The sequence below is a fragment of the Gobius niger genome (genome assembly GCF_951799975.1).
Source record: "Gobius niger genome assembly, chromosome: 20".
NCBI classification, from domain to species: domain Eukaryota; kingdom Metazoa; phylum Chordata; class Actinopteri; order Gobiiformes; family Gobiidae; genus Gobius; species Gobius niger.
The window spans coordinates 18135704-18161410 of record NC_136871.1 but is presented as its reverse complement, the minus strand read 5'-3'; the positions used below and the strand labels follow the sequence as shown (position 1 = coordinate 18161410).

At 40.5% G+C, this 25707-nt stretch overlaps 2 protein-coding genes across 2 annotated transcripts in view; one reads left to right on the top strand and one right to left on the bottom strand.

Moving 5' to 3' along the window:
• The window catches only part of rnf123 (ring finger protein 123), an 84671-nt gene that overhangs the window by 42226 nt on the left and 16738 nt on the right, over positions 1-25707 (top strand). The window contains exons 37-38 of the mRNA XM_079578326.1: positions 12261-12469; positions 24365-24459. Of these exons, the coding sequence (XP_079434452.1) occupies positions 12261-12469; positions 24365-24459 (304 nt within the window). The remainder of the gene's footprint in view (positions 1-12260; positions 12470-24364; positions 24460-25707) is intronic.
• amigo3 (adhesion molecule with Ig-like domain 3) lies at positions 2781-5915 on the bottom strand. The gene has a single exon (XM_079578339.1). It carries the CDS (start codon positions 5495-5497, stop codon positions 3869-3871), a length of 1629 nt encoding a protein of 542 aa, XP_079434465.1. The 5' UTR covers positions 5498-5915; the 3' UTR covers positions 2781-3868.

The following is a 25707-nucleotide window of genomic DNA, read 5'->3' as shown; positions in this document are numbered from 1 at the left end:
CATGTCACTGATGAAGTGCTATTAGGCGAGAAATACCTTTATTACAGTGCTTTACAAGCTGCATCCAAATGTTGACTTATTTTGAAGTGGAAGCCAAGCATGAGGGAAGACCTTTTCCATATTTAATAGTTGCCCTCCCCTCTATGTTACATAAGTGTGAGAACATAACTATATTTCACATTTGGTTCACATTTCGCGGGCTTTAACCTTTTAGCTCAGGCAAAATCCAACCCCACAGACTGATGAAACACTGCAGTGCAGTTTCAGGCGAAACACAACATGTTTGTAGAGATGTAAACTAGGGCTGGAACAAAATATCGGTTCGGACTTGGATCGCAATACTTTTTGCTGCAATGCCAAGTATTGACACTTTTTCAAGTATCACAACACTTGCAATACTTGAGTTTGGAGGCATTTTTATCCTCTTTGTTTTCCAGTTCCACAGCACTTTGTTACATTTTGTGTTAATGCACCTTTTCAATCATAACACTTCAATAAATGTATAATGGCTTTTTGTTTATAAACTGTGGACACATGACTTTTTACACTTTTTAAGTTTAACATTTTGCTTATTATAATTACTTACTGGATACGTGATACGTATCGGATCATGACAGAAGTGGATCGTCTCAGCCCTAATGAACTATAGGGCTTGCAGGTTTTATGCATAAGACCCCATGAAGACAGGATGTGGTTTGCATTGGATACTGTTTCTCCTAAATACTTTTACTTTGCCTGGGTTTTTTGTCATGCCAATGGCTGTAATCAAATCAGTTTTGGCAACAACTATGAATAGTGCAAAAACACCCTTGCTTCTAAAACTAAAACTATACAATCAATCAGCTGTACACCCTTCTTTGTTCACGTTATTTTCAAATCTCTTCTTTTTTCCTTGTCTTTTTCCAGAGCGTTATTGCATTATTATACTGTGGACTTGTGAATAATGGGCTATTATTCCGTGTCTATAGTATCTGCAATGCATCATGATCAGTTGTTTTAGATGGTAATTTAGAGTGGTGAGGGTATCTTTTGTGATGATCTGAGATATCTTGTTCATCTGAATAATGGCACGAAGGCATCGCAGGAAATTGTCTTTTGTGCGAAAGATGGGAATTAATGACCCATATGTGCATGTTTAGATGATGTCTTGCTTTTCACTTTACATGCAGCATTTGTGTTATTTTATAACACAGCATTAGTAGCAATGCTTATCTGTCCATTAAGCTGTTTACGCATAAAAGGACTCATTTAGTCAACCCTAAGTCTCACTCTCGCCTTGACAATGTGTGAGTTAACACTTATATTAGCTTATTTGTTCAGGTGTATCTATAAATAGACCCAAATGTCTATAAATTAAAAAAGGGACAGTACATCTATTTCAAAATATTGTCATTACCAGACCAATGAAGTATCGCCTTTTTTTGCAAGTAAAGGAATGATTAAAAGTGAAAAAAAATAGTACATGGATTATACAACTATAACTCTTCGGTCTGAGCAGTCAAAACACATTTTAGGCCTGAAATAAACTCAAAGCTTCAGTCCTCTAATGCGCACGAGGGGTTGAAGGTTTTCTGTCTGGAGCTATTAACTTTCTGTGACAGCACATAATGAAATGAGTGTAAATGCATTGCACCAGCTGCCACCAGTGTAGGAAATATAAGAACACTTGATTAAATGCAAAACAAATAAATCTCAAGGCCTGGCAGGTAATAAACTGCCCTGTTGTTCTTAACAACGTCTGCGATTGAAATTCAGTATTTTCACATCTTAACTGCTCCGGACCATTACTTATAATTGCACCATCCATCTTCTGTATTATAACACACTCTGCTTAAAATAGAGAATGGATAATGTTTTTCTTAAACAAAAAAAACAGTGGCTTATTGACATGACAGCATATCTCTTGTCTTGGAAAAAGTAAATGATTAGTTCCTTAATCCTCATGATAGGGGACAATGAAGCATGCATGATTGTGGTTCTCAACATGCAAGATTTATTGCTTGGTCCTTCACAGTTAACAACTGCCTTATTGAATCAGGAAATGCCAAAACAGATCAAGAGGTGAAAGTGTCAGTTTGCTTTGTAAACATACAGTACATCATTTCGGATTATTTCTGATCTACAATTTATAGCTCTGGAAATATTATTTAATAGCCTGATAATATGTAATATTATGGGGGTGAGACCCTTGCGCAGCCAGAGGCCTTGTAGCCATGGCTGTTATCATCATCAGGAGGACCCCGGGGCAAATATGATAAAAACAAACCAGGCTACAATGGAAGCAATGTTGCTAGTTATGACAGCAGTGGCGGCAGTAATATCAATATAATATGCTATGATATTTTAATGCTTGAAGTCAATAAGCCAAAGCATATAAATAGCACTGTCTCTCCTGCTTAATATAACGTAATAGAAAAATGCAATATGTAATTATCTTGTCACATATTACGTAACTGGACTTCTAGTTACATTTACGTCCAATCCATTCTGCATTGCTATATTCATCTAAAATGTATAAAATATTTATAAAATATCATAGTTTGAGACCTTTTTGACACGATGATTGTAGCACATTGGCAACACAATTGACCCACAAATTCTTAGTAATCTACAGGCTACAAAGATGTTATAGTTTATCACATACATTTTTTATTATTTATTTTTTTACGAAACTTAAAGATTCAGTGAAAGTGACATGCGTGCAGATGTACAAACATAAACATACATTTATTTCGTGTTTTTTTGCAAACAATAATAAAGCAGACGTTCATCTGGAGGGTGTATACACAGGTTTATTGACACAGGGAAACGAACAAAACAACTGGAGAAAAGGACATAAGAAGGCGGTGCCTGAAAGCGAAGGATGCAGTGGATACAGTGTAGACATTTAGTAGGAAAACAAACAAGTCTCTCCTGATTGTTCTCTGTCCAGCCTTTATAGATTTTTCTAAATTTATTCAGTTCTCTTTCACTTTTATGATCATTTATGATGCAAAAAGCACAAGATCCTGCAGTTTCCAATATAGTCACTTTGCATTTGCACATCTGAGCAGTTGTCGTTCCTTCACATTTGTTTTCTAGTTTCTGACTACTGAAGACAGGGATGCAAGGGGGGGGGGAGGAAATGCGGGGTTGTTGGGCTTTAAAGTAAAACTTTAAAAGAGTTGCTATATTTACTCACTAAAAGCTCATATGCTTGTCTAGTCTAAAACGTTTCACTTTGTGACTGAGCTATGCATTGCTGTTTGGTTCTTTTTTTTTTTTACTGCCTCAGAAAAAATAAAAAAGCTAAAAAGCCAACACTAAATCATGTCCTTCTCTGAATGGTACAAAAAGGCATCTGAAATATTTTTTAAAGGTACGAGCGAGCCGTGCTTAAAGGGACTGTCCTGTGCCCTGTTATAAAACTCACAAATGCACTTACATCATCCGGTGTCTATATTTAATGAGATTTACCACTCTTTTGCAAAAGTTTTTACTCATTGTTTTATAATTGTAACTGATTGTATCTTTCAATCTTTGGTCGGATCCTAATCACTATAAAATGTTTTCTTAAAACTTCCACTCAGATATCCGTGTCTTGGCTGCCTTGAGTTCTCTGCAAAGCACCCTGATCTTTTTCAACATAAATAGTCTTTCACAGTGCATTGGCTTGTGGTTGTTGAGCATGGTTCCTCAGACCTGGACAAACAGTAGTACATTCTTGCTTTACTATTCACTCTCGAAGTTTTAGCTTTTCACATTGAAGCTTAATTTTGTGCTCAGGTTGAGTGCTGTGTGCAGTGGGAGGTGCTCGGAGGTAACTGACAGGCAGAGGAAGAGAGTGAGCGGAGGTGATATTAGTGCCAGTCTGCCGGCGCTTTCATTGCTACGGTAACATGATGGGTGTGTCTGAGAACACAGACATTATCGAGTCCGTCTCTCCGGCTCTCTGCTGTGATGGGTTTAGGAGTTTGGAGTGATTTTCTGGCCCTAAGTGTAGACATGGTCCCAAATGTCCTTGCCCTCCTCCAGTGCCTTGCCCTGCCCTTATCCTACCATTCTGTTGCTCTCTTATGGGCTCCAAAAACACGACATGCTTGTTTGTACTGACCTTGCGCCCTGGGCCTTCAGTTGTGGTTGGAGGGGTGGGGGTTAGAATAGAGGATTGGGCACTCCCCGCACCTGCCTCAATCGTCTGATTTGGGGAAGTGGTGCTGGCGGCAGGAGGCGGGGCCTTTCGACAAGGACAGCGGCAGGGGGTCAGAAAGAGGTACATGAGAACTAGGGCCAGGCTCACCACGCAGCCCAGTAGAGTGGTGAAGCCAGTGTTAAACCCTTCATGGTGTTCGTGGTTCTGGGAGGGGATCACAGTCAGATTAACATCCCTGGTTTCATTGCGCTGTAGCTGGTGGTCCTTTGCCATACACCAGTACATGCCTGAATCCTCCGCCTGCACTTCCATGATGGCTAGGCTGCCGTTGCTGTACATTTTTATTGAGTCACTGTTTCCTGGAGGTGCCACATACCCCTGACTTGGTGACATCCAAAAAAAAGTCACATGCTGTCCTGTCAAAGTAGTAACACAGTGCAGCAGAACGGCACTTCCTGCATTTGCCAGGACACTCGCTTCCTGCTCTAAGAGTGAAGTGAAGTTGCATTTTTCAAAGTAGCGGTCGTGCTTAAAGAAACGGACAGTGCCTTTTTGTATCCCATAGACAAGACAAGTGTGCTCCTCTCTGAAATCTGTTACCGAAGTAAAGTTTCGCTCGGCCCATTTGTGGAACAGTCCGTACATAGAACAGTCACAGACCAAAGAGTTGTTATGAAGGTACAGTCCTTTCTGGAGTGCGATTGGCAAGTTTGAAATGTCCTCCAGGGGTAGTTTAGGGAGTCTATTTGATGACAGATCAAGGAGAAGGAGATACGGATGTGTGTGCTTTTGTATTGAAAAGAAAGGAAAGTCAGTGAGACGGTTATGGCTGAGGTAGGCCTTGCGAATATTACTCAATATGGCAAAGACTGAACTTTCAACACGAACAATACGGTTGTTGAAAAGCAACAGTTCCTCCAGTCCAGGGAGGTCTATAAAGTAATGTTGCTCTAAATCACAAATTTGGTTTGACGAAAGGTCCAAGTGTCTGAGAAGTGTTCCGGAGCTATTCTGGAAAGCTCTTGGCTTTATAGCAGTCAGCTGATTATGTGATAACCGCAATGTTTCCAGTCGAGAAAGTCCACCAAAACTAACTTCCTTCAATTGCGCAATCCGATTATGGCTAAGATCCAAAGTGACAGTGGTGACAGGCATTTCTTTGGGGACTGTCTCCAGGCCCAGGGCAGTGCAGCTGAGGATGTCAGAGGCACAGAGGCACCGTCCTTCTTGAGAAGAGCCATTTCTGGACTCGCAGGTGGTGGGTTGGAGGAAAACTAACAGTACAACAGGCCACCATAACGGGGATGGGTTCAAAACCGGTGGTACTCCATTCAGAAACCCTCTTTTACCTCCTATACATGACATTATGCCACCAGCAGCAATGATTTGTTTTTAGAATGCCTTAATACAAAGATCCCTCACTCTCCCCTTTAGCGGCTGATGGTAGGACTGGTTTCATATCATTTTCACATTCTTCAAAAATGTGCTGCTGTCAAATAATGGACAGTTGTCAGTCTCTTAGTTTTCTCAATGTCTTGAGCCGACTGTCAACGTTTTAAGAACACTTAGTTCTATTATGTTACAGAGCTTAAACATGTTGGTATACAAGCTCCCTCGGGATCACTTGTACGTCTGACTTTTTGTTCTCTTTTGTTTGCTTTTTTCAACCTCGTGAAGTCTAAACGACGCTTATGACTGAATTCTCCTGCCATATGGAGTGAGCAAATTTGGTGACTTCATAAAAAAGCACAATTTCAGAGTAGTAATACCAGGTCAAGATTTATAAGTTGTATTAATTGGGTAGGAATCTGCCACAAGGTGATGGTAACAAAAGTTACATGTCAGTAGGTCAGAATACTAGAAATGTTCTAGTATATGTAGTATAATTTTTAAAATTAGGTGTAAAATCCTGTGCTGAGAAGTTTAATTACAGCTTTTACTTCACAGTTGTCAAGCCACATCGGATTCCTTTTTCCTCAAGTGGAAAAACGCTGCTTTTCAGGTCACAAAGTGGTCCACAAAGCTTTGGGATCTTTGCTTCGGCTGCTTTACGCCTCCCTTTCCACATGAGCACACGCACGGTTGCCTTTATTGAGCTTGTGTGGTGGCGGCACAGGCTCCTCTTAGTTGTAGCGTTGCTTGTTTTTACGCTAAGTCGAGTTTTGTGAATCACAGTCCCAGCTGTCTGACGCCCACTGCCTTTTACCCAAGTCGCGTCTCAGTTATTCACAGAAGTCAGCATCCTGTCCTCTTGACACGCAGGCTGGCCATTTCAACCGGTTCCACACATCACACGCACAAATTGTTCTCTCTGGGTTCTCTCTTCTCTTTCCCGTAAAACCATTTCATTTTGTGAGTGTGAAAGCCAAATAGTTAACTTATATGCACACTGCGTGATCTTCATCCGATGCTCAAGAAAAAAGCAACAGCAGTCCCGTGCAGTAAAAAGTTGAGCTTAGTCCAAACGTGGAGCGTCCAAACTTATCACTGCTATCTCCTGGATTATGCATGCTTTCTCCTGGTGACATGCAGCGGTCAGTCTTTCCTGGCGCCTGTGCACACTCACAGAGCGGAGTTGTGAGTGCGGTCTGTCGCTTCTGGTGCTTTCCCAGCTCCTCCTCTGCTCCGCGCCTCTCCTCAGTTTCACACTGCTCACTCCTCCTCCTTATTTTCCCACTTCAGCATCCGCCGCCCTTAGATGCTTGTAATGTTTGCTTGTTTCCCGAAGAGCAGCTTGGACTGCACTCTCTCTCTGTCTCCGTCTGTTTGTGTTCTGCAATCAGACTTTGTTGCTTTCAACGCCCGGGCTCTCTCTCGCTCTTGCTCTCCCTCGCTCTCCCTCGCTCTTGCTCTCCCTCTTTTGCATGACTCTCTGTCACTCTGGCTTCCCCTCCGCCTCTGCCCTACGAGTGGATTATATTGCCACAGGAGGCGCTTTGGAGAGTGATTCTGAAAGGGAATGTATTTTCTTTAGCTTTAGTAGATGCATACAAGATTGAGAATTACTGCTGTAGAAGTACCCCATTTGTTAAGTTATCTAAAGCGTGTTTTGCAGGCTTAGGACTTGGACCCTTGACTCTATAACAAGAAGGGTCAAGGGTTCAGGTAATTTGGGACAGTGTTTGTTATTTTTCATTTGTGACTTGTGACATCTCTGAAATCCACAGTGTCTTCTTTCTTTATGTAAAATTTTAAGTTTGTGTGATGTTTTTACAAAATGTAACTCTCATTTTTGTTGGGGTTGACAGATAACAGGTTTTTGGGGTTGTGTTTGGTAATTTGGGACAGGCTGTTGTTTCCTATGGGATTTTCATGCAGTTCAGTTCCACGAAATTGCTGTTTTAGAGTCTCCAAAATGGAACCAGAACTGAACTGGACATAAGCCTAGTATCTAACTTTACCATTAACCAAATAAAGCGTATAAATCAGAACTAAAATCAGTCTGAATAAGAATTTCACTGGGACAGAACACAAAAATGTGAGCGCACCATTTAGTCCAAGCCCCAGTTGAGCTGCAGTAAATATTTTCAAATGTTTTGTGAAACATAATCAACAAACAAATGTACATTTTTATTTTGACTCTTTCAAAGGCAGCCCCTGCACGACTTTTTTTCATCATGAATTTATAAAATTATAGGAATGTGAAAAATATAATTCTATTGCTATTTCACACTGTCCCAAATTACCTGAAATATGCTGTCCCAAACAACATTAAAAAATTACACACAGAATTTTGAATTAATTATCATTGTCATTTGTTTCTCCATAGCACTTAGAACTGCAGTAATAGGCCATTTGCTTATGCTGTCCCAAATTACCTGAATTCACCCTATTGCTTTATCATTATGGGTTTCTTACAGAAGAGAATAACAATGCAGCTGACTCTTACCCACTGCATTTCTACTTTCATCTCAAATATTTCCTTAGCCGTAGCCTACGAGAGAAACGAGATGAAGTCTGCATTCAGCTTGGTCAGATATTGTATTGTTAGTGAGGTCATCACTGTTGGCAAACAAATGTTCCCTGAAGCACATGGTAATGAGCCGCACAGCCTCTTGAAATGCACTCTGTCCAAATATACTCTTTGTGTCCATCACAAAGGGTTTTGTTCATTAGTGTTTACAGAGTAAAAATAGTTCATCTCTCACTGTACTGTTGACTAAATACAAAATGAAAAGGTGGTTAGTAAACACAAGCAATTTGTTTAGCTAAATGTGCTCCTTGGCACATGTGTTAACACTAATGTCTTAATGTCTTAACCCCAACCTGAAATGAGCACATTTGCTCCAGTTTGGCTTTACCCAAATGTAAAAGCTTCTTGAAAAAAGCAACAAAAGATCGACAAAAACGTGGCGAAATGTGACAAGAAAGCAATTTAAAAAAAGTGTGTGACCAAAAAAGTTACAATCACTTTTGTAGGTCTTAGCTTTCAAATGAGGCATTACACTGTTGCTCTCCAGCCCGGAAGCCTTTTGATTTGGGTAAAGCCGAACTGTAGAAAATGCCCTCAGGCTGGGGGTATGAGGTTAACACATTGAGTGCCGCGCTGTTTTGGGGATTTAGCTGTTGAGTGGCAACAATCCAGACACAAAGTTAAAAGCTTGTGACTACAGGGATAACTTTCTGCAAGGATAAGTGATTGATGTTGGATGTAGAATTTTGTAAAAGTGTCAAAAAACGATACAATACTTTAAACTCTTGTTCGTTCATGTCTAAAAGCAGTTAAGTGACACTAATCTAATAAAAGTAGTCAAATACGATCAATGCACAGGACTGGCATTACACAAACATGTTTATTATGGTTCAAAGGCAGCTTGTATCATTTGCACATGACAGGTTGACGCTAATGTGCAAGTCCACTGCTTGTGCACTTTTGCTTTGTGGCTAACTGTGCGTGTGTGCGCGGATGAATGCTCTTCCAACCCGTCTTGCAGTCTCAGTAGCAGCATGTGTTTTTTTTTCCTGATTTCCTGTCACTGAGGATCAAGATCAAAGCCTCTAACCCAAAGATTTTACTTATAAGTCTAAAAACATCAATACTCCATCTTTTTATGTCCTTGCCATCTTTCCTGTTGACAGATCTGCTGGTCTGCAATTATCTTCCACCGTATTTCTGGGGGATTTATAGGGACTGTGTGACTTTTGCACATGTAGTCAGATGAATTTACATATCTTTTCTTTGAATAAAAAACAATCGGAATGCATCTATAAATCAATGAAAGCAGAGTTGTCTTGCTAGCCTGGCTTATTATTTCATTCATTCATATTCATATAGTTTACCCACAATTTGCCTTGTCAATCTAAAGACTTTGCTCTTTTGTTCGTCCATAATTAAAGATGGCACACAAAGGGCTTTGGTTGACTAGAAACAGCTGTTATACAAAGACACAACTGGTGACATTTTCCAGCCCTGTGCTTTGACTCCCGCTTATCATCTTTCTAATGGCCTATTCTTTTCCCTCCCTTGAATGAATCATATTTTGTATGGCAAAGATCCATCAAACATCACTGCATTATTAAAATTCAATAGGATTAATCAAACGAAGGGCGAGACAAGCCTCACTACAAACCAAAGAGAATGGCCTGAAGAGTTGCCGCTCTGTGTGAACTGTCAAGTCTTGCTGTAATGATAAGGTCAGGGTACAATTTTGCCGGAAAATGTCACCTTGTCTTCTCTTTGACTCGCTGCCAGTATAGGAAGAGCTATCAACACCAACTTGTAGATCACATTCTGTCTCCACAAAATGTAACAGATAAACACTCTCCAAAATATTTGTTCTGCTTTTTAACTATTGTTCCGAAATGTTTTTAAATTACTCTTCCCAATATTGAATTTTTTTGGAATGGTAATCCATGTCCGTTTGAAGTCACTTCGAATCCTTTGTGTTGTCTGGAATCAAAAATAGTTAACGTGCAACTATTTAGTGCGGCAAAGTCTGCAAACATTTGAAGAATGTTGTCTTGGTCATGAATTGACCAAAGTTAGAAACATCATTGTCATTAACATGGTTACAGTTTGTTTGCCTTTTACTCAAAAGGCCATCTGCTGTAGCTGCTGGAATTATTTACCAATTATTTTATCTATTTAAAAATGTATAGTGCTGGTTATTGTTTCAAAGCATGAAAAGCAGCTGTGTTTGATTTTGACTGATATATTTCTCAAATGTCTCAAAGTGATGACTGTCTTTATGTCTTTTACTCACATGCCTCAAGTTGAGGCTTCAAAACAGAAAACAACCTGCGTTTACAGTATCTGTTATATCTGACTGAGCACTCACGGATACCATTCGGTTGTGGCTTTCACTGTGTTGACCAACTTAATTTATAAGGCACTTTAAAGACTGTGCTTTTGGCCCAAGTGCCGTTTTCAAGTTATTAATGTAAAATTACAGTTACAATGTAAATGTTAATGTAAATTCAACAATATAAAACTGAAACTAATTCAAGTAGAGCCTATCAATGTGTTGAACACCAGTGAAAAGAGGTGGTGTTGAAACCTAAGTTGAAACCTTTTTTGCTCTTTATCAACCAGGGTTCTTTTATCTGAGCTAGTGATAAAGAAGTTTCTGCTCCCAGATTGTATTTACTGTGTGTGCTCATTATTGTACTGAATGTCATGCAGTGAAGCTGCGAGAAAAAGTGGGCGATAGCAGACATTTTGTCCAATGTGCTATATGTCCCGTATTTGCATATGTGTACCTATAAAGGCTTGTCAAACAAAGATTAAGCCTTTTAAAATAATGCACATAGTTTGTACTACACATGTGATCTGATCATTAAATAATCTGATTCTGATTAAATAAATGACCTAAAAAACAACGCACTGTTCATATGTTTGTATACATAATTTACTAAATATACCTAAACAATGCCCGATATCACATATATGATTGTTAATTCTGGGTCAGAAATGATCTTTACAACTCGAACGTTATGAACAATAATACTTCCTGTGTGTCATCTGCAAATTTTAGTTCTTTCTCTCCATTGATGTAATTCTATCAATAAACTTCTCACTTTATTAACATTGCACTTGACACACATTTCTTTTGCATCCCTTTTAAAAAACCCTAAAACCTGTACTTATTTGCAGTGGTAAAAACAAGAGGCCCGTTTTTCTCGGAGTGACATTCGTTAAGTGACACTGGGAGGCACAACAGTGGAAGGATAGAAAGTGTGAACTTGGTGTGATGTGTCTTTGAAGGACAGCGGAGAATAGAGGAGGGCTGTAAACATGCAGAGATAGACAAAGGAGATACTGGAGCTGTTTGGATAGAGCCAGTGAGTGGGAGTCAGGTCTTGTGGAAAGCCCCGCTATAAAAGATTGATGTGTAGAGGCTGGATTGAGTGGCGCCGCAGGGGAGAGAAGAACAGGGGGAAAAAAGAGTTAAGGTGGGGGGCATTCATTAGCGAGAACACCGGTGATTGAGTACTACATGCATTGGAAAAAAGGGAATAATGTAGGTTTTCACAAGTACAGTTCAGTAGAGGCACAGGCGGACATCAGAGAAGTGAGAACATGACAGGCAATGGACTTTTATATGGAATAGACAGATTTGGATACATTTTGAGATTTAAAAATATGAATGAGCACTAATTAAATGTGTTTTTTACGTGCAGCTGAGCAACTCTAACGCACATCACAGGTTTCACAGTATTCTATGGTGAACAGTGATGTGTTCCGCACCACAGTCTGCCCTAACGGTGTTTTCGTGCCATTGTGTCAGCCCTGTTGCTGTGGCTCAACTGGCTAATTTTGGATAGGAGCCGGATGTCCTAGAAAAACATGTCATCGCTTGTCGAGATAGACATCGAGATTGCTTTTACGAGTCAACATTACTACTGGACCAAAAAGTATTGTTTGACGGAAATATACTGATTTAATAGCCATGTCATTATTTCCTTAGGCATGCAATCTTGGTTTATATTAATTGTAAACTTGGACCATTTTAGCATTTGTGAATGGGGGAAAGTTACGATTTTGGAGAACAAAATGTATGTACAGTATGTTGAGCATGCAAAAAACGGTTTACTTTCTGGATAATGATCTAGTGGACATACGTTTAGTCACTTTTCAGTCATTTCCCAAAACATCACATTTTTTCAACCTCTCTCCTTGCTTTCTCAGGACATCTCGAGCTGCATCTGTCCTGCTCTCTGACCCCTGCTTCCAGCTCCATTCCATCCAGCACCTCTTAGGAGAGGGAGGGGAGACCTCCTCAGCCGCAGCTGTGACCTCTGCCGCTCTGCCTGTGGTGGGGGCTTTGGGCTCGGCTGTCATCCTCCCTCCTGCTGCACCTGGCTCTTCAGAACGCAAGCACTTTTCACTTCATGCATGTAAGTGGCAATCCATTTGTTAAAATCTCCACACTGCTTTATAGAAACATTATTGTTAGGATTTTGTTATGGGTAATGCGACTTATGCATTACATTAAAAGTGTATTTTTGCAGTAGATGTGTGTTGCCATTTTCAGACAGACAGTTGATCAGTCATGATTTATCACTGTATCTTTTAAGCATTTGCTTTTAAAGCCAAGTTGGCAAAGTTTGTACCTTGGATCCTAGCCCGGAATGTTCCTAATAGGATTTAGACTGCACTTTAATTCTGTTAAGGGCTGTAGTGGCATTTGTCATGGCACGGTGCTTGTCCTGTTCATGAGACACTATCCTGCTTTGCATACCCTCAGTAAAGAACAAAGAGCCGTAATAGCTTTGGCTCATATTTTATCATACGAGACAAATTATATGCTGTGGTTGTGACTTTTAAAACCATCATGATTGAAAACAATAAAACACTTTTACTCCAAAGATTTTATAATCGATTAAATCCTCCATGGTTATAGACTGTAAAAGCTACTGCTATAAATATGAACGGAAGAGTATTTCATAAATAAGTCTCATACATTCTTTATTTTTAATCATAAAATACTTACATAAACATATGCAAAGTTACCGGTGAGCACTTGTCAAACGTTTTATTTACGTATAGCATACATGGAGATTCATTTTCTGCTACAAATGACTAACATGGAAACACTGTCTGTATTTAGGTTTTTGTTCACAATAATAGGAAGTTACTTTTCTAAAATAGCTTCACTTCGCCCACATTCAGACCACCCATTGATCTTTGTGTTGAGATATTTAGAGAAGAACTTCAAGGCTGAGCTATGAACAGAGGAGAAAGTGTCAGAGACTGATCAAGAGGAATAGTGAGGGACAGAGGAAGGTAGAGAGTTGTTACATGACAACACAGATAAAGGCAGAACTATCAACATGCAGAACACATCATGTTCAAAGTAAGAGGAAAAAATACAATTATATTGTTATATATACAGTGGAGACACAGAATATGGGAATTCTGAATCATTACATTCAACACCATATGACATGTAGCTGCATTAATTAAATATTGAGAAATAATTGCTTAATGTATCATCTATGGTTTTGCATCATGTGCAAAGTATTTAGTGCCAACATCAGAGCTTAATTTACTTTAAAAACAATGAATCTGGCAGACCATCATGCTTTGGTTTGACATGACTTCTTGACCAGTTGCTTTGGAGTTGATCCATCTGCAGCGTATGACCTGGTCACTGTGCCCTATTTCCCGCTGCCATGGAAACAGACACTTACTGTGATCATGTATGGCACTGTCAGGGCTGGGGATTGTTTTTTTTATTTTTATTTTACGGTTAATTTCTTTCGTCACGATTCAAGCCATATTCATTCTGCCATTTTATTTGGAGAGTACGATGTCACACTATATAAAATAACATTGTTCATTATGGTAAGTGTGCAGTCACAGCACAGGGCTTCAGATCCAATTTTGAGACCATAAATCACTTTGCCAAGATGCTATTCAGATTTTACAATGGCACGGTAACAACCAGTGTTGCATATAATACCATGGACGTCTAACACCTTGTGTAGTTAATAAGCAAGAGCATATCCAGTCAGTAAGAGGGAGGCTTTCTCCTCTGCATGTGAACATCCAGGTTAATTATCTGCTGTTGGGCGGCTGCCAGTGAGAGCTGCTATGCACTGATCAGATTAAGGGTTCAGACTGGTGATATCTTCTCTCTACTAAGTGTATGGGGTTGTCCACAGAGGTGCATTCGCTTGTATGCCCTGAATATAAAATACATTTTTACAACACAGTTTACAAGAACGGCAGTGTGCATATTTCTTTTTATTTGTAGTGTTGAATAATTCATCCAAAGATAAGGCTGTGAATATACCAGCTGATATCTCAGCGAATGACACTTCTGCTTTAGGTGTGAAACCATTCTTATCAAGGACATTAGTCAAGATGCTCCCTTTGTGAGTGTCCCATGTTGATTTCTGTTGGGATGGATTATTATAATTTTTTTTTTTTACAATATTCAACACAGACCAAACAAACAAACAAAGATTCATACCACTTTAGTTCTGATTTTTAAATATTTACAGAAATTATCATTGAGAAAAACTGAAGCCAAGATGATGATCATCAGTGAGTCCAGGTTAGTCAAAACAAGCCCTGAGGTCTGGGCCTCAGACTTTCTGTTGCACTCCAGAACATCTTGTTTCACCCCTTAAGGACCTTTTCCTGTTGTGTTCCTTGTGTATTGCCTTGTTTTTACTGTGTAGTGTGTTTAATGTGGGGACATGACTCCCATTGGGCTGTGGAGGTATGGCAGGAGGGTTTGGCTTGTATCCCTGGTGCATACGTAATATTTTTTGCACTGAATATTATCTGGCTACTCTTCTGCATAAGTAATTTATCAGTTATCAGCTTGTAAACACATGTTGACCCCAACATGATGCGACACACATTTTGTGTCATGGGTCTCTGATCATGTGCCAAATGTCACAAGGATTTACTGCTATCAGAACATCTAGGACAGTCTCTCCCTACCTGGGTTTCGGGTCCCTAAAATATCAGAAGGCTTCCCTCAGGAAAATAAATAATAGGTTAATAGAATTGTAAGTGAAAGGATGGCATTTTACTTTATATATCAGTATTGTTCCAGAACGTACTGTATGTAATTAATGCAAATGACAACATTTTTTCACCAAAATACAAAATTAAGTTGGAGAGGGATGTTCGACTAGCAAACAATAAGGGTCATGGAGAGAAAAGGCTTGACTGAGTATTTAGGAAACTCTTTAATATTTTTTGTGTGTCATTTCTGTGCCACAGAAATAGCTGATAGTGCATCGGTCTACAAAAGGCCACATTATATTTTTAATTTCTGAAGATGTTTCAATATGACTGACTGTGGTTGTCATCATCAAAAGTGAGATTTGAATGTAATTGCTTCCCCAGTATTGTATCTACAGTTTTTCTTTGCTGTTACATTTACCGTAACAATCAAGAGTGTCCGCTGGACTGATCCTGGAGACTCTATGCGTGGGAGTTGGTGTTAATGAATAGTCGTCCATAGCGTGGGAAAGCAGGTAACCTTTACTCTGTGCTTTCACACGCACAAAACTGAACCAGTGCAATAAAGAAGTTTAAACATCTTAACCTTCGATTTTAAGCCCAATATACAAATCCTGCTAAATGCAAAACAAGTTTCTTATATGTGTCCATGGTAGACCCTTCTTACTGTACTAGCTGAGACCCGGCCTTCGGCCGGGCCTCGCTAGTGTCCACATTTGATATTCTGAGATTATGAGTTATTCCAAAGTTCAGCTGTAGACCAGTGGTTCCCAACCCATTCCAAAAACTGTGGGCACTACAAATGTGTAAAATAATGAATGCTAAAAATAATTTCAAACAAACTGCAATGTGAGTGTTTGATGCACCCGTACTCCTTTCTTATAAAGTACAACGACAATATGTTCGCTAAAAGGGAATAGAAGTCAAGAGACAGTGGAATAAGTATGGATAAATATTAGGGGTTCAGCTCTAACGGTTTGGGTCACGGTGCAGGACCCGTGGTTTGGTGCATCACGGTAGTGTACAATGTAAAAAAAAATAAGTTGGTTTTGAACTGAAATAGCCTAATGATCGTTGTTAGACAGTATTCATAACCTTACAATAAAATTGGCAATGCGTTCAAAGCTGCTTTAGAATAAAATGTACCTCTGGGCTCACAATACGTGAAAGCAAATGACACACATCGCCCGGTTTCGATGCGCGCGCGCACACATACGCACGCGCGCACACACGCACGCACGCGCACACCGCCCTGTTTTGATGCACGCGCGCACACATATACGCACCGACGCACACACCAACACGCGCACACACACACATTGCCCTGTTTTGATGCGCGCACACGCATGGCAGTCAGATCTCGCGCACGCGCGTTGTTGTGACGGCGGGTCGTCCTCGGACAGCAGCACCGCGGTCCATATGGACCCGTGGTCAATGCCCGCGGGCGGCGGGACCGCAACGTGGGGGCCGGCACCACGCACAAACTCACTACTGTCGCCAGGCTTCCTGATGTTCCCAAACGGTCTCCCATCCCAGTCCTAACCAGGCCCTTCCCTGCTTAGCTTCGGAGGAACGGTCTCCCATCCCAGTCCTAACCAGGCACTTTCCTGCTTAGCTTCAAAGTCGGTATGGGAAATAAACATGGCGGCGCCCAGGCGGCGGCCATTGAGATAGCGTTTTCTATAATAGATGTCAGGTTAAGAGTTAAGGTGCACTTTATTGTCCTTTTAAGTTTGTCCTCTCCATTTGACCCATCCTTCAATACCGCTGGGGCAAACACGCAAGGAACAATGGGCGACCGCAGTGTAGCTCCCGGCGACTCCAAATGTAACTCATTTTCCGTACTATAAGTCGTGCCGGAGTTTAAGACGCACCAGCCAAAAATGCCTAATGAGAACAAAACAACAGGCTGAATAGGCGTACAGTAGTGATGCGTGGGTCGACCCGAAACCTCAAAATTACGGCAAACTTCGGGTGCGGGTGGGTCGGGTTAAAAAGTGCACTTTTTTCCCCCTTATATTGTTGGCTTACTACATACAGTGCATTCTTATCCATAAATGTCACACAAAGCCGGTTGAATTTTGTTGAATGTTTTGTTTCATGGGGTAAACGTATCATTATGTTATGTTTGCATGTTATGCTTAGATGTCACCTGGCCTATCGCTTCTGCATTACTTTGAGCACCGCTAGAAATGCGTCACAACATCTCTAGCGTACAGTATGCTAACGTAACACATTGATGGTTAGCTACATGAAGCATAAACAACAAACTAAATACGTGTCTGGTATGTTAACGCCACATAAACAGTTCAGATAACTATTGCATAAAGAACATACCAAACTCTCGATCTCATTCCAAATCACTAAATCCATTGAAATCTTCTTCCTCAGTGTCACTTCTGAACAATAGCCTCGGCAACTACCAGGGCGCAGAGGCGTAACTGCTCTGTTGACAAGCCTCTTCCAACAGCACGTTTTTCAAGCTCTCATTTGCGAACTCGTTCCTCTCGCTGTGGCCATCGAGCTTTTATCCCGTGATTAGCTTTGTTTTGTTTTGTTCAGTAACCTCCGCTTCTCGCTGACTCCAAACTATATTATATACTATACACATATTAGTCGTTCCGGAGTATAAGGTATGCATGTTTTTAGTGGAAGGGGAAAACCAGAGCACCCTATAGTATGCAGGCACAGAGAGAACATGCATACCTCACAGAAAGGCCCCACAAGGCCCAGTGATCGAACCTGGGATATTCACCTCCCAATGGCCCTCATTTATCAAACTTGCGTACGGTGAAATCAGAGTGTATGTGGGGTTTACGAAAAATTACCGCCTGTTTTGGCATTTATCAATCTGAGCGCACCGTACACCTGGCGTACGGTGCGCTCAAATCCTACACCAAGTCAGGAGGTGGTGTACATGATACATCAATTTTAACTAAACACTAAACAGCGCTGGAAAACAGTTTTTAGCAGCATGAATTGCATTGCCACACCGCATATAATCCACACTGATGATTTAAACATGAAACAAGGCTACAGCGTTAATGTTTATGGGCAGACTTGATTCACTGTTGCGCTGCATCGACCTGCTCCTCCACGCCACGGGCCGAGCTCAGAGGCTCAGCCCGGACACTAGAACCTGGACTGCGGGGATATTTTCTTTTTTAACAAAAAAGACCGCTGCTGCTGCTGCAAACTTTGTGTGGATGGCTGCCCCGCCTCACATGACGCTGCCGTCGGGACACCGGGACTCACCTGGGTCTTCGCGAGGCCCTGCTCCGTGTTCTGGCTGGTTTGAGCGTCAAGTCTGTGGACCGGATTCCGTGGCGCGAGCAGCCCGGGTGTCAAATAAATCCTCCGACAGCACCACAGCTTTCTTCGGTCCGGACGGGTTCTTAAGGTCCAGGAGCGGCGCACGCAGAGTCTGCTGACCGCGCGCTCTCCTCTCCTCAGGGGGAGGCTCGAAGCTCGTCCCGTCGTCGGGCTGTCTTCGGTCCGGACGGGTTCGTTAGGTTCCGGTTGGCTGTCAGCTCTCAGCGCACCTGTTCCCTCCCGGAGGAAAGCTCTGCTCAGGCTGAAAGACGTGCAGTTCTTCCCCCGGCTCCAGCGCTGAGTCCGCGGAGCTGACCGCTGCTTTTCGCTGGTTCAGTTCATGGTCCAGAGTTTGCTCGGACTGCAGCGTTACATCCACGCTTTCTTCTTTTACTACTCATTATATTTTTATGTGGTTTAATTTTATACCCTTTTTTATGTTATTTAGGCCTACAGCGTATTTAATAAACGTTTTTTATTATTAACCTATTTCTTTTCAGTGAATGTGATTTTGGATTGGCTATAAGGTTATTGTGGGTTTCTAATAGATTCTTACATTTTTCTCATGCGCAAAATATCATATTTGTTGTGTTAAAAACAATTCTTTATCATTTCCTGGTTGGAGAAATGTTCCTTTTTTGCCGTTTTTCGTGCGTGCGTGCCGCAAAACCCGTGGGTGAGGCCTCCTGATTATGAATATTTTTGGGCGTTTCATTCAAATGACGCTGGGATTTCTCCGTGACATTTACCATCAGATGCTTCTGCGTACGGAAAGATCTGAGCGTAAAGCGCGGGTTCATAAATGCCACGCGCACTCTGGCGTATATTACAAATACACCTACACGTACACCGTTTTTGTACGCAATGTTGATAAATGAGGGCCATTGTATTTGTTTATTGACTTTTGATGTGTTGCATCATGAAAAGTGCAGACCAACACCAAAGCATTTAGTGTTGTTTTCTTATTGTAGCTTAAATGGTCTATACAGAGTTTAAAAATGTTGAAATGATGTATTTTCCTCCCCCTACATGTTCCAGCAATGTCCTAATGTGTAGAATGACCTCATACCTATTCACCACAACTGCCTCTAAAATCCTGCACTGTCACTCAAAAAGGTGTTACTCTTGCGAGTCCGAAGTGCCTTCATGCACAAACTTAATATAGAAGCTGCAGTTACACGTAAGACCTGAGGTGGCAGTAGTGAGTATAAAATGACCAACTTGAATCTAGTCCCTTTAAAGTCATTGTACTGAGTGCATTTCCCATGAACAAAGTGTATACGGCGTGGAGGGCCAAAGATCAGTGGTCAGTACAGTGAAATAATCCCCCGAGTGCATTTAAGAGATGTCTCAATAAAATGTTAGTTTTTGAGATTTTCATTTTGTTGAATTATTACATTTGCAGTAAACAGTACTGCATATACCCCCTTCCCTATATATAAGATACTAATTATTTGGGATAAATGTGAAAGTGTAGAGTAGAAAGTTGGTTGAAATAACTTTTTCTTCACATTAAAAACATCTACACAGCAGACACTCTGGCCCTGCATCAGCTCAGACATTATAATGCAGGTGGGTTGTTTACACTGGGGCTCACTTGGCAGAGACTGCTTACTGGGCAAAGCAAAGACAAATAGGCCACTTAGTTACTCATTGTTCCTTTTATGCAGCCACTCTGCATCGATTAAAGTAAATTGCTGACTGTAAAAAAAAAAAACACATTTTATTCTCTCTTGAACATTTATCTTGTCTTAAAGTGCTGCATTCTGTTTTATGTTGCACATAACTTAAATGTCAATTTGAGGCTGATGTGGTAAAGTAGTAAATATGTGTGTAATTGTCTGGTATGTAACATCGAGCAATGATTGTCTCAGCCCAAGATGACAGCGGTCCAACAACTGGGTATCACAGTTCAGAATTGGGTGCTACACCAACCAACACTCAGATTGTGAAAGAGGATCTGTCTTTTGGCAGGATGGAGAGGAAACGTGGTGTTCAGGGTGAGAAAATGGACAGACAAATCGAAAGCCATCAAGTGAGAGGGAGTGAAAGGAGTAATGGCAGAGGGAGCAATAAATAGGGCAGGGGCTTGGTGAAAGTTAAAAGAAAGCAGCAGGAAAGAGGATTGCAACAGAGATGTACAAAAGTAGCTAGAAGAGCTTAAGTGAGGGTTTTTGTGCTGGGTTTGCTGCCAGCGTATTTCAGAAAGAATGGCTTTTTACATCTACAATGGAGAGCACTTTAGAAATCTACCGGTAAAGATAAGCCTGGACGAGTAGTGATTGTGCTTTATGTCCTTAGTACCATTGTACATTGTTAAAAGATCAATTGAACAAAGTAAAATCGTGGAAAATGGATTACGCATTGGCAGAATGTCAAAATGCTGAAATGCAATCTTTAATGTACACGCAAATTATGCCACATGCTGTTGATGCTAACATCTTTGTGGCCGTCTATTCAGCAAACAAAAAGTCAATGAAATGTTTCATTAAAAAAAGTAGAAAAAAATCAGCAGAGCTTCCCCGGAGTGTTAGTTTTATCACATATTTTAACATGGCTGGAAAGAGCAAAGGGAAGTGTATTGTATTCAGTGTAGGAACATTGCCTCATACTAAAGCTACAATGAAGCACAAATGAAACAGTATCAATATCTTTATGTGATCAAAAATAACTCAAGGGGTAAGAGCGTTTCAATGGAGGTACAGGAAGCCCATAATGAAGTCTTACTTACAGTTTACATCAGTGCATATCCCTAGTTGTATTGGACTTGCGCCGTCGACAGAACAACATCAATGATGGAAGTTGCCACATACTGTAGATGGGAGCAACCTCTATGTCACTGAGAAGGTTACTGGCCCTTTAGGGTGAAACAGAGGCCTCTGTCCATTGAAATGAATGGGCAGAGATCAGATTATGATTTTTATTGGTTTGTCAAATATGAAAAGGAAGAGAATTGTTGCTTACGAGAAAGGACGCTTTAAAACTGACCAATTGCACCTCAGTGTGATCATTGCATGACAGTAACATTTGTTTGTGTAACGTATTCATTTGATGGTTTATAATGTTATTACAACCACATACCATGCGGTTCTAGCAGATCATTTTTTACACCTGTGATAGCGCTGTTGGCCATTTACGACAAGTAAAACCTTTTCATGATGAGAGAAACTCCCTGTGAACACTTTGTCCCCCTGTGCCAAATATGTTTAATTAGCTCGGGCAGAGAAATTGTCAGACCCAGTGAGCAGTCCCAATCTCCTTCACACTTGTGCCCTCCACTTTGCTCTGTGGAGATTTATGCAAACTATTTTGGTTGTGCTCTGCTGTGGGGTTTTCCATACACAAAGCTAATCCTTCCACTGGGACACTTGTGATTTTTTTTTTAGCAGGAGAGTAAAGGAGGTTATTATTTTCGAGTTAGCACAAATTGCCTTAATGTGTTGAATCTGTTGGTGATGTCAAAATCTCAGACGAGGGCCGGCCCTTTCAGTTGACAACAAGAAGGCCCATGTGTTTGAATAATGTCACCAATTATTGTTGCAATAGGTTTCCTGAGCCCATTTTTTATTATATTAAAAATAATCAAACTAAATGTAATGGAAGCTTATTTGTATAGCGCTGTTCACATGATACAAGTCACCCAAAGCGCTTTACACAGTGTTGGAGTGTTGGTTCATTCAAATAAATACTGATTATTTCCTAATGTGGCTCTGTTATAGTACTTATTATGCTCAAATCAACTTTTTACACAGCCATATACTGCTGTGAAGTAGTTGCATCTTACAGTTTTCACCATTTTGAAGTGATCATGTAATTGCATTTAGTGGGCCGTGTAATGTTTAAATATATTTATTTTGGTGAGACATGGCCATCTCCCCATTCTAATTTCTTGGGGTGTAACGATGCACCACAGTGCTATAATCCGACGATGTGCATCTAAAGTGACGGTGCAAATTTTACGTATGTGCACACTCTAACAGAGCATGTCATATTCACTAACCGCTAAACTGAAGGCTGCAGACACGCCAAAGTTACATCGTCCAAAATCCTTTGTAATGGCTTCTCCTGCAGATGACCAGGCTGCGGTAAATGATAGATCCAGTGCACTGCGTATCGTCAGAGGCGCAGACAAGTGTGTAAGATCCAATCTTGGTCGTATTCTGGCTTCAAAATCTTTGTTTCCAAAAAAGTACAAGCATAACGTTGTCCAGGAACCGCCCAAACACGAGCCTCAAATCAAATGCGCTGCTCTGTGTGTGTTTTAGCTGCCGTCTAAAACTAAACCAAAGCTAAACACTAGACAGTGCTCTGCATTTATTTAATTTTTACTTACGATTTTGTTTTCTATTTTGTTTTGCTGTGTGAGCCCCGAGGCACATTTTGTTATAAAGCAGCTTTGTAAATTTTATTCTGAGATAATATAGTGTATAGTATATAACACTGTCTAATAATGAACGTTGAGGCTATTTTATTTCAAAACCATTTTATTATTTCTATTGCACTTGAACTGTGATACACCAAACCGTGGGTTTTGCACCGTGAATCAAACCGAACAGTGTGAGAGCTGCACCATTACACCCGCGAGTAATTAAGCGAGGACAAGAAACAGAGAGAACGGAAGTGAGCCTGAACCAGCAGCACTTTGTTGTGCAATAACATGCACAGAGCCTCTTGTGAGAACATAATTTCATTGTTTATGTCTCGTGACAGAGAAAATGCATATTAACCCTTGTGCCAGTTTTTAGTTTCACATGGATAGACCCAGTAATGGCACGGATGCAAACAATAAACCCAAGAAAACCATCTGTAATATGACAGATAAAAGGGAAATTCTATCAACCAGCCCAATATTAATCTGTGTAATCTTCAGAATTATTTTGTGATGCGAACACAATCTAGGCTGTACCAACTAAACAATCTTCTTTGTGTGGAGAAATTATAAGTGAAGTAAGAAGGGAAAAAAAGGACAGCTCTATCTTGTCCTCTGGACATAGAGGTTGATGTGTTGCTCTGTGACACCAGCACTCTGCTTTAAATTAGAAGAGATAAGTGGGCTTGACCTCAGTGTCACGGAGGGGATGTCTCCTGAAAGCTGTTCACTGCTGCTCTGCCGATTTAGCAGTCACAGGCATTACAATGTGCCTCTCCTTTTTACCTACAAACCTGAATTAAACATAAAAGGGAAGAGCTCCTAAAACTCCTATAATTTAAAGCACTTTAAAAGCCAATTCTAAAATTATATTAGATCAGAAGGATTTAAAGCTTAAATGTTCATTTCAGAAGAGCAGAAGAGCACAGATTTCTCTTAATAAAACTCATCCTCCAATGGACAAGGAAAGCACTTCTTTTTAGTCCTTAGTGTTGACATTACTATGATGCCACCCCCTATAGGCAACTCAAGAATCCCAAATGTTAATGCGCGGAGCGCAGCGGTCATTTAGCAGTGCAGGATAAACACAGTAAATACTGTAGTTCCACTTTTATTTCCCTATCATAACATCAGCACAAACAGAACAATGGCCAAAACGGTTTTGTACAATTCTTATGGATCCACATACAATTGGCTCTCAATTCCCATCATATCTGCCAATGAAAATACGTGAGAGATGTTCTTCACAAATCATTTTGTCCTTGATACAGTGGCCTGTTTTCATGTCTCATTTGCTTTGTGTACTATAGTTTTTAGGTCTACTCCAGTGAGTTGAATCTGAGATGAACGCTCCCTTGACCGCATTTGTAGAAGACACGGCCTTTCAGCCCCGGTGTCGTCTTTCTAAGTAGTGATTACAACTGTCCGCATTGCAGACCTTTTTTTTTCAGAGAGGGAGTACATTTTGACTTATCTGTTTTGCTGAACCATGATTAGTCTATCCTTTTGGCACATTTTTATTTAAGAAAAAAAAATTAAGTAAGGAGTTGCCAGAAAGTATATCATTGTTTTGCCCCTGCTATATTGTTGTCATGAAGTAACAGTTTTCTGTGTGCTTCCCCAACAGACACAGACTACATCAGTGAAGAGGAAAAACACAAAGTGGAGCTGATGTTGACATTTCTTACAGAAGAATCCAAACAAGCTGCTGCCAGCACTGCAGTAAGTACCGGGAAATATAAAAGATTACTGTCTGCTTTTGTCCTATTTTCAATCTTAATCAACTTTAAACATTTTCCAAAGTGCAATCAAAAAAAACAATCCTGTTTGTTTCGCTTTTTTTCTCTGCTGATGAGCTCAAACAGCCACTAGCACTTTAGTGTCTCAGAGGTATCTTTCAACTCCAGTGCAATACAAGTACAAGTTAAAATGTAGGCTTTTGAAACATTTACAATGGGTTCTGGAGCCCCTCTGTTTAGTCCTAAAATTACACAATACATTCAGAGTATGTTTATAAATCTTGGGCAATGGATAGAAAGTATCCCAGAAAAATAACTATATGAGAGCAATGGACTTGGTTTGCCAATGGTCTCTTTTTAAACTAATGTCACCATAAAATACATGTCCTTATTTTTTCTAATCCCCCCCCCCCAACCTTTTTTGAGCATGCTGTAGGCTAAGTGTAGAATTTTAACAATGGAGAATACGCTGCTTAACACAGTGCTAAATGTTTTGTACTCACTGTAAGCTTAACCATGAATTGAGTTGTCCTTGAAGCTGAGCTTAGCGCACAGTTATCAGTATAAACTTCCTCTTCTTAGCTTCCTCTCTGCAATGAGAACCCGATCGTTTACTTTCTCCTCTAGGCTCCAGCACATAAACTGACCAGAGAGCAGATCTATTATTCATAAAGGAAAGGAAGGGGATTGGAAAGGGCTAAACTCATTAATCACTTTTTTTGCTGTAGCGTATTTCAAACATCCATTTGGACGGATTGTGCAATTAAATGACACAGTTCATAATTATAATAATGTTGGAATAAAACCAGAGAGAAAACGGAGTTCTTGTCAGGCAGCATAAGTGCACAAGCCATGAGACGAGGCAGAGGTATATCAGAAACCACTAATGGTCCCATTTTAAGCTCACACACTTCCCTTGGCTTGCAGTAGAAAATTGCATTGGCTCTAATGTATTGTTCACAGCATGATCATTCTTAAAGGATCTATATCATGCTATTTTAGCCATTCCAAAGTTAAGAATAGGCATTTATATGAATGATTGTACCTCTACCGCTATTGAGCACTCATTTTTGTAATAAATATAAGTGTTTTCTGGAGGTATTTTTCAAACCCGGAAGACAAAACGCTTCGATTCAGTTAACTCCGCCCCCTCTCTCCGCACATACTTTACCGTAATATAAATAAACAACAATAAGTGAAGTTACTTCACGATGCAGTTATACGGAGTTGA

What these genes read in the sequence shown, in the direction of transcription:
- amigo3 (XM_079578339.1), bottom strand. Translation starts at nt 5,497, where the DNA reads ATGTCATGTATAGGAGGTAAAAGAGGGTTTCTGAATGGAGTACCACCG.